The sequence below is a fragment of the Anopheles bellator genome, chromosome 2 (genome assembly GCF_943735745.2).
Source record: "Anopheles bellator chromosome 2, idAnoBellAS_SP24_06.2, whole genome shotgun sequence".
Lineage (NCBI taxonomy): Eukaryota > Metazoa > Arthropoda > Insecta > Diptera > Culicidae > Anopheles > Anopheles bellator.
In genome coordinates this window covers 18,996,145-19,007,021 of record NC_071286.1, presented here as the reverse complement: position 1 = coordinate 19,007,021, position 10,877 = coordinate 18,996,145, and the positions used below count along the sequence as shown (strand labels likewise).

Here is a 10,877-nt window from a genome sequence, read left to right as displayed (position 1 = left end):
ACGATACAGCCGGGCTCTCTGATACCGCCACACGTGGTAAATGATGGAGCAACGCATTTTTTTTAAACAAATAGATAATCAACAACTGTGCGATTCACAGCCGGGAGCATGGTGGGTCCCTTTCTAACGGAACTTTTCGTATGTTTCTAGCAGAGAATTCTAACGTGCCAACAGCAGCCACCACTGGAGAATCGAACACGTGACTTGCAAAATGAGTTTGTTTTAACTTACTACACGCTACCACCACCGCTACAGCTGCGATAATTCTTTTAAACAGCAAACAACCGTTTCAAGTCCGTTTAAAGCCAACACGTCAGTTCAAATGCAACCAAGCTGCCTTTTAACAAAGTACAACAAAACCAGTAAATGAATAATGAGGGCGCTACTCTCGAAACATGCCAAACCTATCGGGACGGGTGGGGAGTACAATCTGTATAATTTGCGCCACATTCATGAACTGAACGGCTGCACGAACTCTCTCTCTCTCTCTCTCTCTCTCTCTCTCTGTCTGTCTCTTCCGCTGAATGTAAAACTTTTTCCTTCACATGTAGAGAGCAACACTGGAGGTGTCAGAGGCAGGCAGCATCAAGCGAAACTGTGACTAAGGGACAAGAGGAGCATTACCTCGAGGGCGCATGAATTTAAAGCAACAAAACAAAGACATGCTCATCAAAATCACAAAAATGCAACATGGAACAAAGTAATACACAATTATGTCTTAATGAAAAATTCAAACGATATACCTCAGGTAAAGCACAACAAAGCTCACACAGGTGGAAGCGCGAGTGAAGCAGAAAACATACAAATTGAACGATTTTTCTTGAGATTAATAGCAGGTGCGGGTGCGAGAGGCAGCAAACTAGTTTTAACTGATGGCGACGAGTGGTGGTGAAGCATAATTTAATTCAATATTATCCATTATAGTAAGAGATTGTTCGAAAAACTATTAAACCAAAATGTGTCGTCTATTTTACAAAAGTCAAATCAGAGAAAAACACAATCGAAGAGACATATTCACTGCAATAGAATAACAAAATCCAGTCAATATTTATGGTAAAAGTACGTTAATACAAGTACGATAATGGTGGGCTGGAGACGAAAATTGTAGCTAAGGAATTCAAATACAATCATAAACCAAAAATACAATGGTGTGGTGTGTAGCACACATAAAATACAACATTGGCCGACGAACAAGAGTTCTACGCACCAATGCGCCACGCGCGCCTGGGAGTGGGTTTCGATCGCCGAAAAGGCTCGGGTTCTGATTCAGTAAAGCAATTACCTTTGGGAAGAATCATGCACCACGGACGCGGAATGTCCTGCGCGGATGGTGGATGATCTTGGAGCAGCTCACCCATACATTAGGATACTTGTTAGCTAGGGATCAGTGACGAATGGTGGACGACCCGTGCAAAAGTTCTACACAAGGGAAACAATGTGAAAGCAAACGTAATACGACACAGCAAATAATGGTTCACTCATCTTCACGCGATGATGATGATCACAATCAGATGATGTTCGACAACTCTTGTTTCAAAGCGACTTTCTGTGGCCGGTTCATCTTTTACGTGTTGTTGCAAAAGCACAAGTAAACCCAAAAACAGGGGCGCGACACCTAGCACAGCCAAAAATTGTGTTTCCTTTCCATTTGTTCTACCATCCGTATGTGTATTGGCGATATAAATTTAGCATAAGTTCATTGTGTCGCGCATAAATCAGCACGCAAAGAAATGGGCCACACGTGCAGAGGCAATAGAAGAAAGGAAGTAGCTTCGGTGAGATTATGTATGATCCGAGGCGTCAGTTACATATTAAACGAATTGTGCAATGTGCAAGCGGACAGAAGTCAACTGAGTGAACCAACTAAGGGAAAAGAAGGACTTGGGACTTGGGGCGCAGAATGCGCATTCAAGAACTTCAAAAAGTCGGTTGCAGTTAAAGGTAAAAATGAATTTGAGTCAAAGACATCTTTTGTTGTCCTTTGCTTCTGTATTGATATTCATACATTTTCATGATACCTATAATAAACTCAAATAAGGAAATGTATACTTTCTATTCTCGTTTGTGTGATTTATTTACTGTACTGTCCGCGGCAATGTAATTTTCGTCCCTTCAGAAACTGGAAGGAAGGAAGAAGATGGAAGCGGGTAAAATTTGAATCCAGTTTTGATTGAGACGCGTTTCATGCAAAACCATCATTGCATGCAACAAAACCGATCAACTGTGGCACAGCCTTTCCGTCCACACTGCCCGTGCACAATTGCATACCGATTAGGGGTCTAAAATAAATAGCAAATTGTGTAAATAAAAAACGCGAATTGTTGCAAAAAGTGGTTAGGAAACCTCGCATGCCGATTGCGATAGATTTTGCCCTTATCGTCGTAACCCGTTTCTGCAATCCAATCCGGCCTAATGTCTTAGACACGTGTGGAGTACTGAACACGGGGAACAAAACCTACACACAGTGCTGAGCGAAATTGATGCAACGCATTTGACAGCAGCATATGCTCGTTGCGCATACGCCACTGTGGTTGAAATAAAGAGCGAGGAGAATAATCGATTGGAAGGGTGCGCGTGAAGGATTTGTTTACGGTTGTTTGGTGCTTTTTCGCTCCGTGTCCGCCCTGTCCGCTGGCAACGGGCCGCCCAAGGTTCTGTGACGTACGATGCGCTCCTGGATGAGCCGATGGCTAACGCGGGCACTGCACCAGAGCATCCAGAATGCAGGCACGAGCGTGGAAAGCAGGCCCCGTACCTACTCGCGGTTCATCTCGGTCGTCTCGGGCTTCCCGAAGAACCTCGCCCAAGCGAAGTACAAACAAACGAAGGGCAAAATAGGAGACGATGCGTGGTTCATTGCAAAAACCCAATCCGCGGACGTTCTAGGTAGGTTCCATGCCACACATCGGGGACGGTAGAGTAGTGGATTAATAATCTTTTCTTTCCAACCTCGTCGTCGTCGCGTGACACAATGGCCCGTCTGACAGGTGTCGCTGATGGGGTCGGCGGATGGCGCAGTTACGGAATTGATCCGGGCGAGTTTGCCGAGGTGCTTATGAAGAACTGCGAACGGTTGGTGAATTTTGCCCGATTCGATCCGGTCAAACCGGTGAACCTGATCGCATCCGGATATCGGGAACTGCGCGCCCATAGAGAAAGCATACTGGGTAAGTCGTCGTTACGAGGGTCGATCCGTCTCGTTCTTTCGCGTGCGTCGTGCGGCCCCCTTGGCTCATGCGATCCCTGTCGCTCACGCCGAACTCCGCGTGACCATGACGAATTGCGAAGAAACACCGTAGCAGGCCGTGATTACGCACGCATCTCAAAGGTTACTATTAATACCTCCACTTTGTTTTGCTGTTTCGGTGTTTTTCTTCTTTTCTGTTGTCAATGGTTGAATCCACGTCCCGGTACAGGTAGTAGCACAGCGTGCATAGTTGTGTTTAATCGTGAAGACAGCAGCATTTACACGGCCAACATCGGCGACAGTGGCTTCATCATCGTGCGCAAGGGGGAGATAGTGCATCGCAGCGAGGAGCAACAGCACTACTTCAACACACCGTTTCAGCTATCGTTACCTCCGGCCGGCCACACCGATGTACTAAGCGATAGTCCGGAGTCTGCCAACACGACCACCTTCCCGGTGTGCAACGGAGACGTAATTCTGGTGGCCACGGACGGTGTGTTCGACAATGTTCCGATCAAGCTGCTAGTGGAAACTCTGCATGGGGTAAGTGTCTGACCGTGGCCTACTGTTGTAGCCACTTTAGTTGCCGCACACGATCGTGATGAATGATGTTCGAATTCTTAATTTTTAAACTTAAATGAAAAGTTTTTTATTAGCAATCTTCGGAAGTCAAACCGATGAACAAAGTAATTTTGAATTATATAATCTGAGCATAGCTTTGATAGAAACAAAAACTTAATAATGTCAGATAAAAGCACTGATTTAAGGAAGCTAAACTGCGCAATAAAACTTCGCCCATTGATTATCACCATTATCTCGTAACTCTCTCGTCGCAGATGGAAGGAGTGTACGACCAAGTGAAGCTGCAGATGTGTGCAAATTCGATCGCCCTGATGGCGAGATCTTTGTCTTTTGACAGCAAATTTCTTTCACCATTTTCTCTCAACGCTAGACGAAATAATATCAGTGCAATGGGTAAGTATCTTTGTATTCAGCTTAGCTTCATTTGTAGTGACCACAGAATGACTTACTTTTTTGCAACCTTTCTCCGGACATGTCTTTCACAGGTGGGAAACCAGACGATATAACTGTAGTTTTAGCGACAGTGGCCCTGTAACAACGTTGTAGCTATCGGTTGCTTTCTTGTGCATACTGGCAACCGCAGGATATTGGCGGGTTGTGGCAAAAAGGTAGACTTTCACAGATGCATTAGAGACGCGAAGCGCATTAACCACACTCACCCGTTACTGGAAGCCACCGAGTGAACGAAGCGCCTTCCTTGCTGTAACGGAAATGGCTGTTTGGAGAGAGAATGATTTTTGTTTGTTTTAGATTTAAATTTTAGTTTTATTATTTTTCATCTCAAATAGACTGGGATTGCTACATGATCAAATAAATTGAATACGAACCTTTATGTAAGTTTAATTTTGCCTCCTGCTACAATGTTAACCTCCGACGAGGTAGTAAATGGTTTGTTGATGTTGTAAACTGTTTTATTGATTTTGAAACATGATTAACGCCACAATTAAGATGAACGATACACGCCGAGTTTCTACTAAACAGTTAAATAAGCAGAGTAGCAAACACTCTCGTAATGTTCGCAGCCTTGGGTAAGCTTTCTTATTTCGTTAAAAACTCCATGATGTCCTCTTTCGAAAGCATTGGGCTTGTGACGCTGGACTTGGACGAACTCTGACCCGATTTAGTAGGCAGGGGAATTAGGGGTTGCAACTGGCCGTAAGGAGAGGTTGCCTCCGTTGACTTCATGCCCGAGGGCTTAACCGAGAGTGGCGCACTGGTGGTCAACCAGCTGTGCGGAACCATCGCCGACCCACTTCCGGCCGCAGCTGGAAGCATTGGTTGCTGGCCGAATGGCATTACCGTTTCCGGCTTTCTAGGGTTTTGCGTCGTAGTATTTTGCTGTTGCATGCTATTATACTTGTTGCTGTTTTCCTTTGCCGTCGTCGCCACCGGAGGTACGTTCCAGTTAAGAGTACTGCAAATGGTTTTTATAAGTAGTAAGTAGAAAATATCCCGCTGCGTAGAAGAAGACGGTCTTGGCAGGTACTAACCCCGTAAGTTGAAGCGATTGCGCTGGCGGGAATTGTGGTTGCAACGGAGAGGTAAGCGTTCGCTGTTCTGTGCCAGATTTTGGCGGCGCCGATACCGATGACGATTGCATGAAATCTCCATAAGGATCGGAGCCTCCTTCAATCTGCAACCCGGCAAAAGAACTTCGCACGTCGGATGTGGGCAGCTTTTCTGACAAACTATTCCCACTGCCAGACGGGACCATCTTACTACCCAGCTTTTCACCTTGTTCGTCTTCAATTTTGCGTGTAAACTCTTTTATCAGCGAAATAATGGCTTGAAACTGTTGCACCGTAAGCCCGTTTACGATTGTCATGGGGAACAGATGTGGCAACACTTTGCACGCCAGTACATCTTTCGGAATGCCGAGCCCCTCGGTGACGAACGATATTTTATAAACACCTGTAAATAGTTTCATTTAGCATTATTGCACAGCGTTTGTCAGAGCATTTAGAAGGCGAAAGAAACTTACCAACAATAGCCATAATTACAGCCGGTTCACGGCAGTTAACGGACGGAAGGTATGCAACGATATCGTCTATCATCACCCACTTCTCGATTTTCGTTGCAAGTTGCCCCAGACACAGTAAACACTTCACCCTCACAGACACAAGGTTCGTTCCGGAGCAGAGCGCTTTGACGCGCGGCACCAGCCCACCTTTGATCGTGGCCTTATCTAGATGAACCACGATCGATGGAATGATCGAGAGGCACAGCTCTTGGATTTGTTGTGACTTGGCTTCGAGTGCCTTATATACGAGCGGCAGTATACTCGCGCGAACTTCTTCCGTTGGACATACTTTCAGTAAAACGTCCAGATTTTGGAAAAAGATTAGCATAATTTGTACCGGTTCTTCTAGCAGCATGACTGGTCGCAGATGAGCACTGATGTGCTGCATATACTCGCTTCGCGTACAACTTCCGGTGACTGTGAGGATGTTCGTTAGAACGAACGGAATCATCGAGCAGTTGACAAACTCTTTCACCAACGACGGTAGGACACGGTGCAACCGCACCCGATGTGGGAATTCACCGATGATCTGCGAGAGTCGTTTGTAGAATTCCGACTTTTCTAGATTATCCTTCGGAAAGAGCGTTTCCAGGCTGTCGAGACACTGCACGTACGTGTCGCAGAAGTATGAAATCTGGTGGGTGCGCGAAAAAGCTCAAATAAAATATTATTCATCTCACTTGTGGACCACTCCGGTACTCACCTGAAGTAATGACTGAATAGTGGGACGTGCTTGTGGATTTACGCTGAGCATCTTCTTTAGATCGGCCCGCAGTGCTTCCGGTACCGCACCGATCCGGGCAGGGCCTTGGTTGCTCAGCTTCGTGACGGACTGCTTATAGCCGTACAGGTCGGTGGCCGCGTCCGGAGTTGGAATGATCTCACGACTGTGAATCGTGTAGATAAGTACTCCTAGGGTTGTGTGGAAAATAGTGTGTCAAAAAGCAGCAGACTCGAGGACCGAGCTTTCGTTTCTCCGTGAATACCTAGTGAATAAATATCTGTCGCTTCGTTGCAACTGTTCTCCAGCACTAGCTCCGGGGCCGTCCACCTAGAGGCCGGGTTGCCCAGCAGGCGTGTTTTGAAGTGATGGTTGGCCACGGGTACTGCCGGTGGGCGCTTGTTCCAGCAGTACCCAAAGCCGAATAGCTTCCAAACGCCCTGCCTGTTGACGATGATGTTTTCCGTGCAGAGGTTCCGATGTAACAGCTGTGCCTCGTCATGCAGAAACCGTACCCCCTTTAGCAACTCGTACACACCGAACCGCGTCTCGAACTCGGATAGCTTGTACTCCGCCAGTAAGCCGGTGTTGGCCACATTCGTTGTGTTGCCTAGCAGATTGGCCAAGCTGGCGACGACCGGTTCCGTGGCGAACGCGATCGTATCGCGACTTTCCTCCATTGCGTGCTGGACGGTCAACACCTGCGGGTGACGAATCTTTGTCAACTGCACCACACCGCGGCGCACGTTTTCGCAAATCTCTTCACGCTCATCTTTGGTGAACAGTTCCAGTTGCTTCTTGTCGAACACGAAGATAGCGGCCGGTTCCTTGGTCGACCGTTTACAGCCAGTGTAAATTTTCCAGATAAACTCTACAAGCAAACCGAAATTTCGTAGCAGTGCGTGAGCGCTGAGTCATGTCGTTGATTCGTTTTCGAACAATCGTTCTGCTACCGTGTGTCTCGAATCGTACCTGTTCCCGCAGAACCAATATGCTCGGCGATGTCATACTCTTTCGTTAGCGGGTTACCCAGGAACACCGATGATAGGGTGGACACCGTTTGTGATACGGATGAATAGAACTTATTGATTGCATCCATGGGATCCCAGCAGGCTGCGCATACGCGGCAGCAATGAATATTCTTAAAGGTGCAAGTCTTCGGTGCTTTTCGTTCTCTTGATTGTCCCAAGCAGCTGTTGTTCGGTCGCAGGTTTAACGCAATGAACACTCACTACGTTTTTCCATTGATTCCGTTTTGCACAACCCGATAAACGTCAGCAACACCTTACGCTGGTTCTTTGCAATAAGTTAAATTATCTATGCTCTTGCACGGGCGTAAACAAACGATTTGGAGAAGAAAACAACATCGGATCCGCTCTTGACGTTTGCGCTGTCACACGCAATCGTCCGCTGGAATTCGTTCATTGAAATAACGGAACCTTGCCCAATTTCAAGCACAAACCACGCTAAAATTTATTTGAAACTCACACGATGCGGTGGCCTTTCACACTAAATCTTCTACGGCCACAAACACACTGGAATGGATGGAACATCTCCTGAAGAAAAATGGAGCCTCGCCAAGAAGACGTAGTTTAAAAATCGTCACCTAGCGGTTTGATCAGCATTTTCTGCATTATGTGCTGCAATTCCTGGTTTTGCTTGCGCAAGAAACTGCACTCCTGATCCAGAGCTTGTCGTTCACGCAGGACCTAAAACAAGATGCAATCATTAAACTGTTCTTTTTGCTCGAATTACAGCCATACGTGCTTACTTGAAGATACTTGCTCAGACTTTCTTCCATCGTGTTCCACACTTTGATTTGGTTCGGGAGGAAAATGTTTTTGAACGATTCCCAAAATTTACGCGTGTCGGTTAGGGTTGGTTTCGCATCCGATTTGGAGTCCCCTGCGGAGTGAATGCTGAAATCGGAAGTGGAAGTAAATAAAGAGTGATAAACGCAGAATGGCGATTACAAAAGTTCTTACGTGTCATCGTCTTCTTGTTGGTACATTTTCAGTGCCAGTAGATCACGGGAAGTCGTCAAGGCTTTATTATCCACCTCAATATCTACGTCAGACGCAGAGGCCTGCACCTGAGTTTTTAAACCTCTTATCAGTATTGAAAACCAACTCAAACAAAAGCGAACTCACCCCTGCTGCCGTGTCCGTGGCTTCTTCGTCGCAGGCCAGATTTTGAGCTACCCATTGGGTGGACTGCAAACCACGAACGCCATCCATACTGTGGATTCCAAGTGCATTTAGTACGTTGTCTAGACAGATCAACGTTAACCCGCAGCTGTTTAGTTGCTGCCCTTGTAAGGTTGTGTCCAACTTTTTGTCGCTCAAGAATCGGGTCTGTTGTAGTAGAGATTCAAGCATCGGAAAATTGTTCTGTTGTTCATCTTTTGAGCTTGTCAGACTGCGTTTTGCTGGAAGGTGGAAGTGTAGTTGATAAAATCCTGTTCGAAGTAGTAGGTAGGAATCGTCTTGTAATACTTTTAGCCGTGCCGGGTAGCTTCGGTGTGCACAAAGGATCGTACTCTAGGAGCAGTTCCGAAATGGCACTCAGATTGTTGATCCACTTTCGGTTCAAATGCTGCTCGACGAGAATCCTATCTATCGACGATATGTTTTTGATGATTTCGAAACATTCGTCCCGATTCATGTTCCAAATGGAGCGTACCTAGTTGTGGTAAAATTAACTTCAATATGCCACCTCACGATGAGATAGATAGAAAAACTGCGAAGCATACCCTTTTATCGTAAGCCTTCTTGGAGCATTCCAACTTGCTGTGAATGTGTTCGACGCTGTGATGAAGCTTCTCAATCACTTTGGCCATCTTTTCGGTCTCGATGTAGTATCCCGTTTTTGTGTCTTTAAGTTTGTTTCGAAGAGTAAAGATTGTTTCGTGCAGTTTTGCCAACCGGCGCTTCTGGGCGTTTTTAACCATCAGGTTTTCGTCCTCACGTTTCTTCAACACCTGGAAGCTGTAGTCTAGCTTTTCCGAATTCAGCGTTGTGTTCGTTTTGATTTTCTGTAACTCGATCGCCAATGCTTGGGTGTCTTTGTCAAGCTTAATCCTCGTGGCGCGCGTCGTTTCAACATAATCGAGCTCAATTTGTTCAATTTCGGTCAAATTGGCGATAAGCTGACATAGAAAAGGCGAAACAGTTTAGGAATTATTCGGCAGAAACCCTCTGTGAACGTGGAATCATCTTACCCGCTCTTTTTTCTGCTTAACTTTTAATCGTTCGTTGGTGGCTCGCTTGGCGTACACATCGTTCCAATTAAAGTTGGCAGCATTCTGCAGCACAATCCTTTCCTCTTCAACTGTAATCAAAAACAATAATTAGGACCTGCTTCATTGAAGTGACTGTAAACGGTCGGTTATCACCTGTTCCTTGAATAAGATCAAGATTCTCCTTCAGAATGCTTTTCATTGCTTCCACTTCCGTATCGGCTCGATGGACGAGACTCTGAATGTCAACGATTTGTTTGCGTATATCCCTGGCGTAGCGGTCGTCAGCAGCAAGAAGCTCCTTGCGGCACTCGGTGATAATTATGTCTTTTTGCTTCAGAAGTTCTTCGACACGGCTTTTCTGAAGCTGTAGCTCATCGTTCATCATCATTGGATCTTTTAGCTCTTTGATTTCGGTCCACTTCTCATAGGTTGTTTGAAATTTGGTAATGGAGTCAACCGATTCAGCGTGAATTTTACTTAGAAGATCTAAGACGAGATGGAAATTTAATGTTCTATTTCACGTTCAATGTTGGTTCATTGGTCTTACTCTCCTTGATATCGGCCTCAGCGACTCGTCGTTCAACCTCGTGTCTATCGCTGGCCACGCGAACATCCTCGATAAGTTCCAATCCATCCCGCATAAGTTCCGCAATTCGTTTGTCCGCATTGTTCAAACACGTCCGAATCCTTTCCTTATCCTCTGCGTAGTTAAGTGGGATGCTATCAGAAGAAAGCCATTGTTTTAGAGCAATAAGACCGCACACGTTGCAGGTGTTCTTACGTCTTTTTACGAAACCGATTATCCCGCACGAAGCTCTCGACAATGCTTTGTGATCGGTCTTCAAGCACCGCCGATGCCACTAAGTTCAAAAACTGCGGACTAGTCGCATCTTTTCTTCCTGCCTTAGGTGACGGTTCTAAGGTGCCCATGTCGGCCGGGACAGATTCCAATTTATTCGCTTCGCACAAACTACTTGCACTCATCAGCAACCGCGTTCCAAGAAGTTCCAATATTTTCAAACATCCTTAGCTGTTGATTTGTCTCAGCGACCGTTGCTATGCACTCGTGGCCCAAATGGACCAAATGACAGCACTTACAGCTGTGCAATTTGCATTTAACCTGTCG

At 46.0% G+C, this 10,877-nt stretch overlaps 3 protein-coding genes across 3 annotated transcripts; 1 reads left to right on the top strand and 2 right to left on the bottom strand.

The window, feature by feature from the left end:
* Window positions 1–2,521: 2,521 nt before the first annotated feature.
* Window positions 2,522–4,601, top strand: LOC131212459 (protein phosphatase PTC7 homolog). The gene is made up of 5 exons (XM_058206327.1): window positions 2,522–2,886; window positions 2,988–3,167; window positions 3,417–3,730; window positions 4,024–4,162; window positions 4,255–4,601. The coding sequence occupies exons 1-5, from the start codon at window positions 2,667–2,669 to the stop codon at window positions 4,302–4,304; spliced, it is 903 nt and encodes a 300-aa protein (XP_058062310.1). The 5' UTR covers window positions 2,522–2,666; the 3' UTR covers window positions 4,305–4,601.
* LOC131212457 (SCY1-like protein 2) lies at window positions 4,533–7,609 on the bottom strand. Its single transcript, XM_058206326.1, has 6 exons — window positions 7,483–7,609; window positions 6,776–7,381; window positions 6,493–6,701; window positions 5,751–6,423; window positions 5,260–5,680; window positions 4,533–5,183 (listed from the first exon to the last, which is right to left on the bottom strand). Exons 1-6 carry the CDS (start codon window positions 7,607–7,609, stop codon window positions 4,808–4,810), a joined length of 2,412 nt encoding a protein of 803 aa, XP_058062309.1. The 3' UTR covers window positions 4,533–4,807.
* Window positions 7,610–8,092: 483 nt separating this feature from the next.
* LOC131207140 (dynein regulatory complex protein 1 homolog) lies at window positions 8,093–10,681 on the bottom strand. Its single transcript, XM_058199749.1, has 10 exons — window positions 10,533–10,681; window positions 10,299–10,471; window positions 9,905–10,237; window positions 9,731–9,840; window positions 9,263–9,658; window positions 9,006–9,192; window positions 8,661–8,938; window positions 8,496–8,596; window positions 8,282–8,429; window positions 8,093–8,219 (listed from the first exon to the last, which is right to left on the bottom strand). Exons 1-10 carry the CDS (start codon window positions 10,679–10,681, stop codon window positions 8,103–8,105), a joined length of 1,992 nt encoding a protein of 663 aa, XP_058055732.1. The 3' UTR covers window positions 8,093–8,102.
* Window positions 10,682–10,877: the final 196 nt, after the last annotated feature.

Bases quoted from the DNA above. Each gene is read 5' to 3' on its own strand.
- LOC131212459 (XM_058206327.1), top strand. From the start codon at position 2,667: ATGCGCTCCTGGATGAGCCGATGGCTAACGCGGGCACTGCACCAGAGC. The intron at 2,887-2,987 runs GTAGGTTCCATG...CCCGTCTGACAG, and splicing joins CCAATCCGCGGACGTTCTAG to GTGTCGCTGATGGGGTCGGC. The intron at 4,163-4,254 runs GTAAGTATCTTT...TGTCTTTCACAG, and splicing joins AAATAATATCAGTGCAATGG to GTGGGAAACCAGACGATATA.
- LOC131212457 (XM_058206326.1), bottom strand. From the start codon at position 7,609: ATGGATGCAATCAATAAGTTCTATTCATCCGTATCACAAACGGTGTCC. The intron at 6,702-6,775 runs GTATTCACGGAG...ACACAACCCTAG, and splicing joins GACAGATATTTATTCACTAG to GAGTACTTATCTACACGATT. The intron at 5,681-5,750 runs GTAAGTTTCTTT...AACTATTTACAG, and splicing joins TGTAATTATGGCTATTGTTG to GTGTTTATAAAATATCGTTC.
- LOC131207140 (XM_058199749.1), bottom strand. From the start codon at position 10,681: ATGGGCACCTTAGAACCGTCACCTAAGGCAGGAAGAAAAGATGCGACT. The intron at 9,841-9,904 runs GTGATAACCGAC...TTTTGATTACAG, and splicing joins TGATCTTATTCAAGGAACAG to TTGAAGAGGAAAGGATTGTG. The intron at 9,193-9,262 runs GTATGCTTCGCA...TACCACAACTAG, and splicing joins AGAAGGCTTACGATAAAAGG to GTACGCTCCATTTGGAACAT.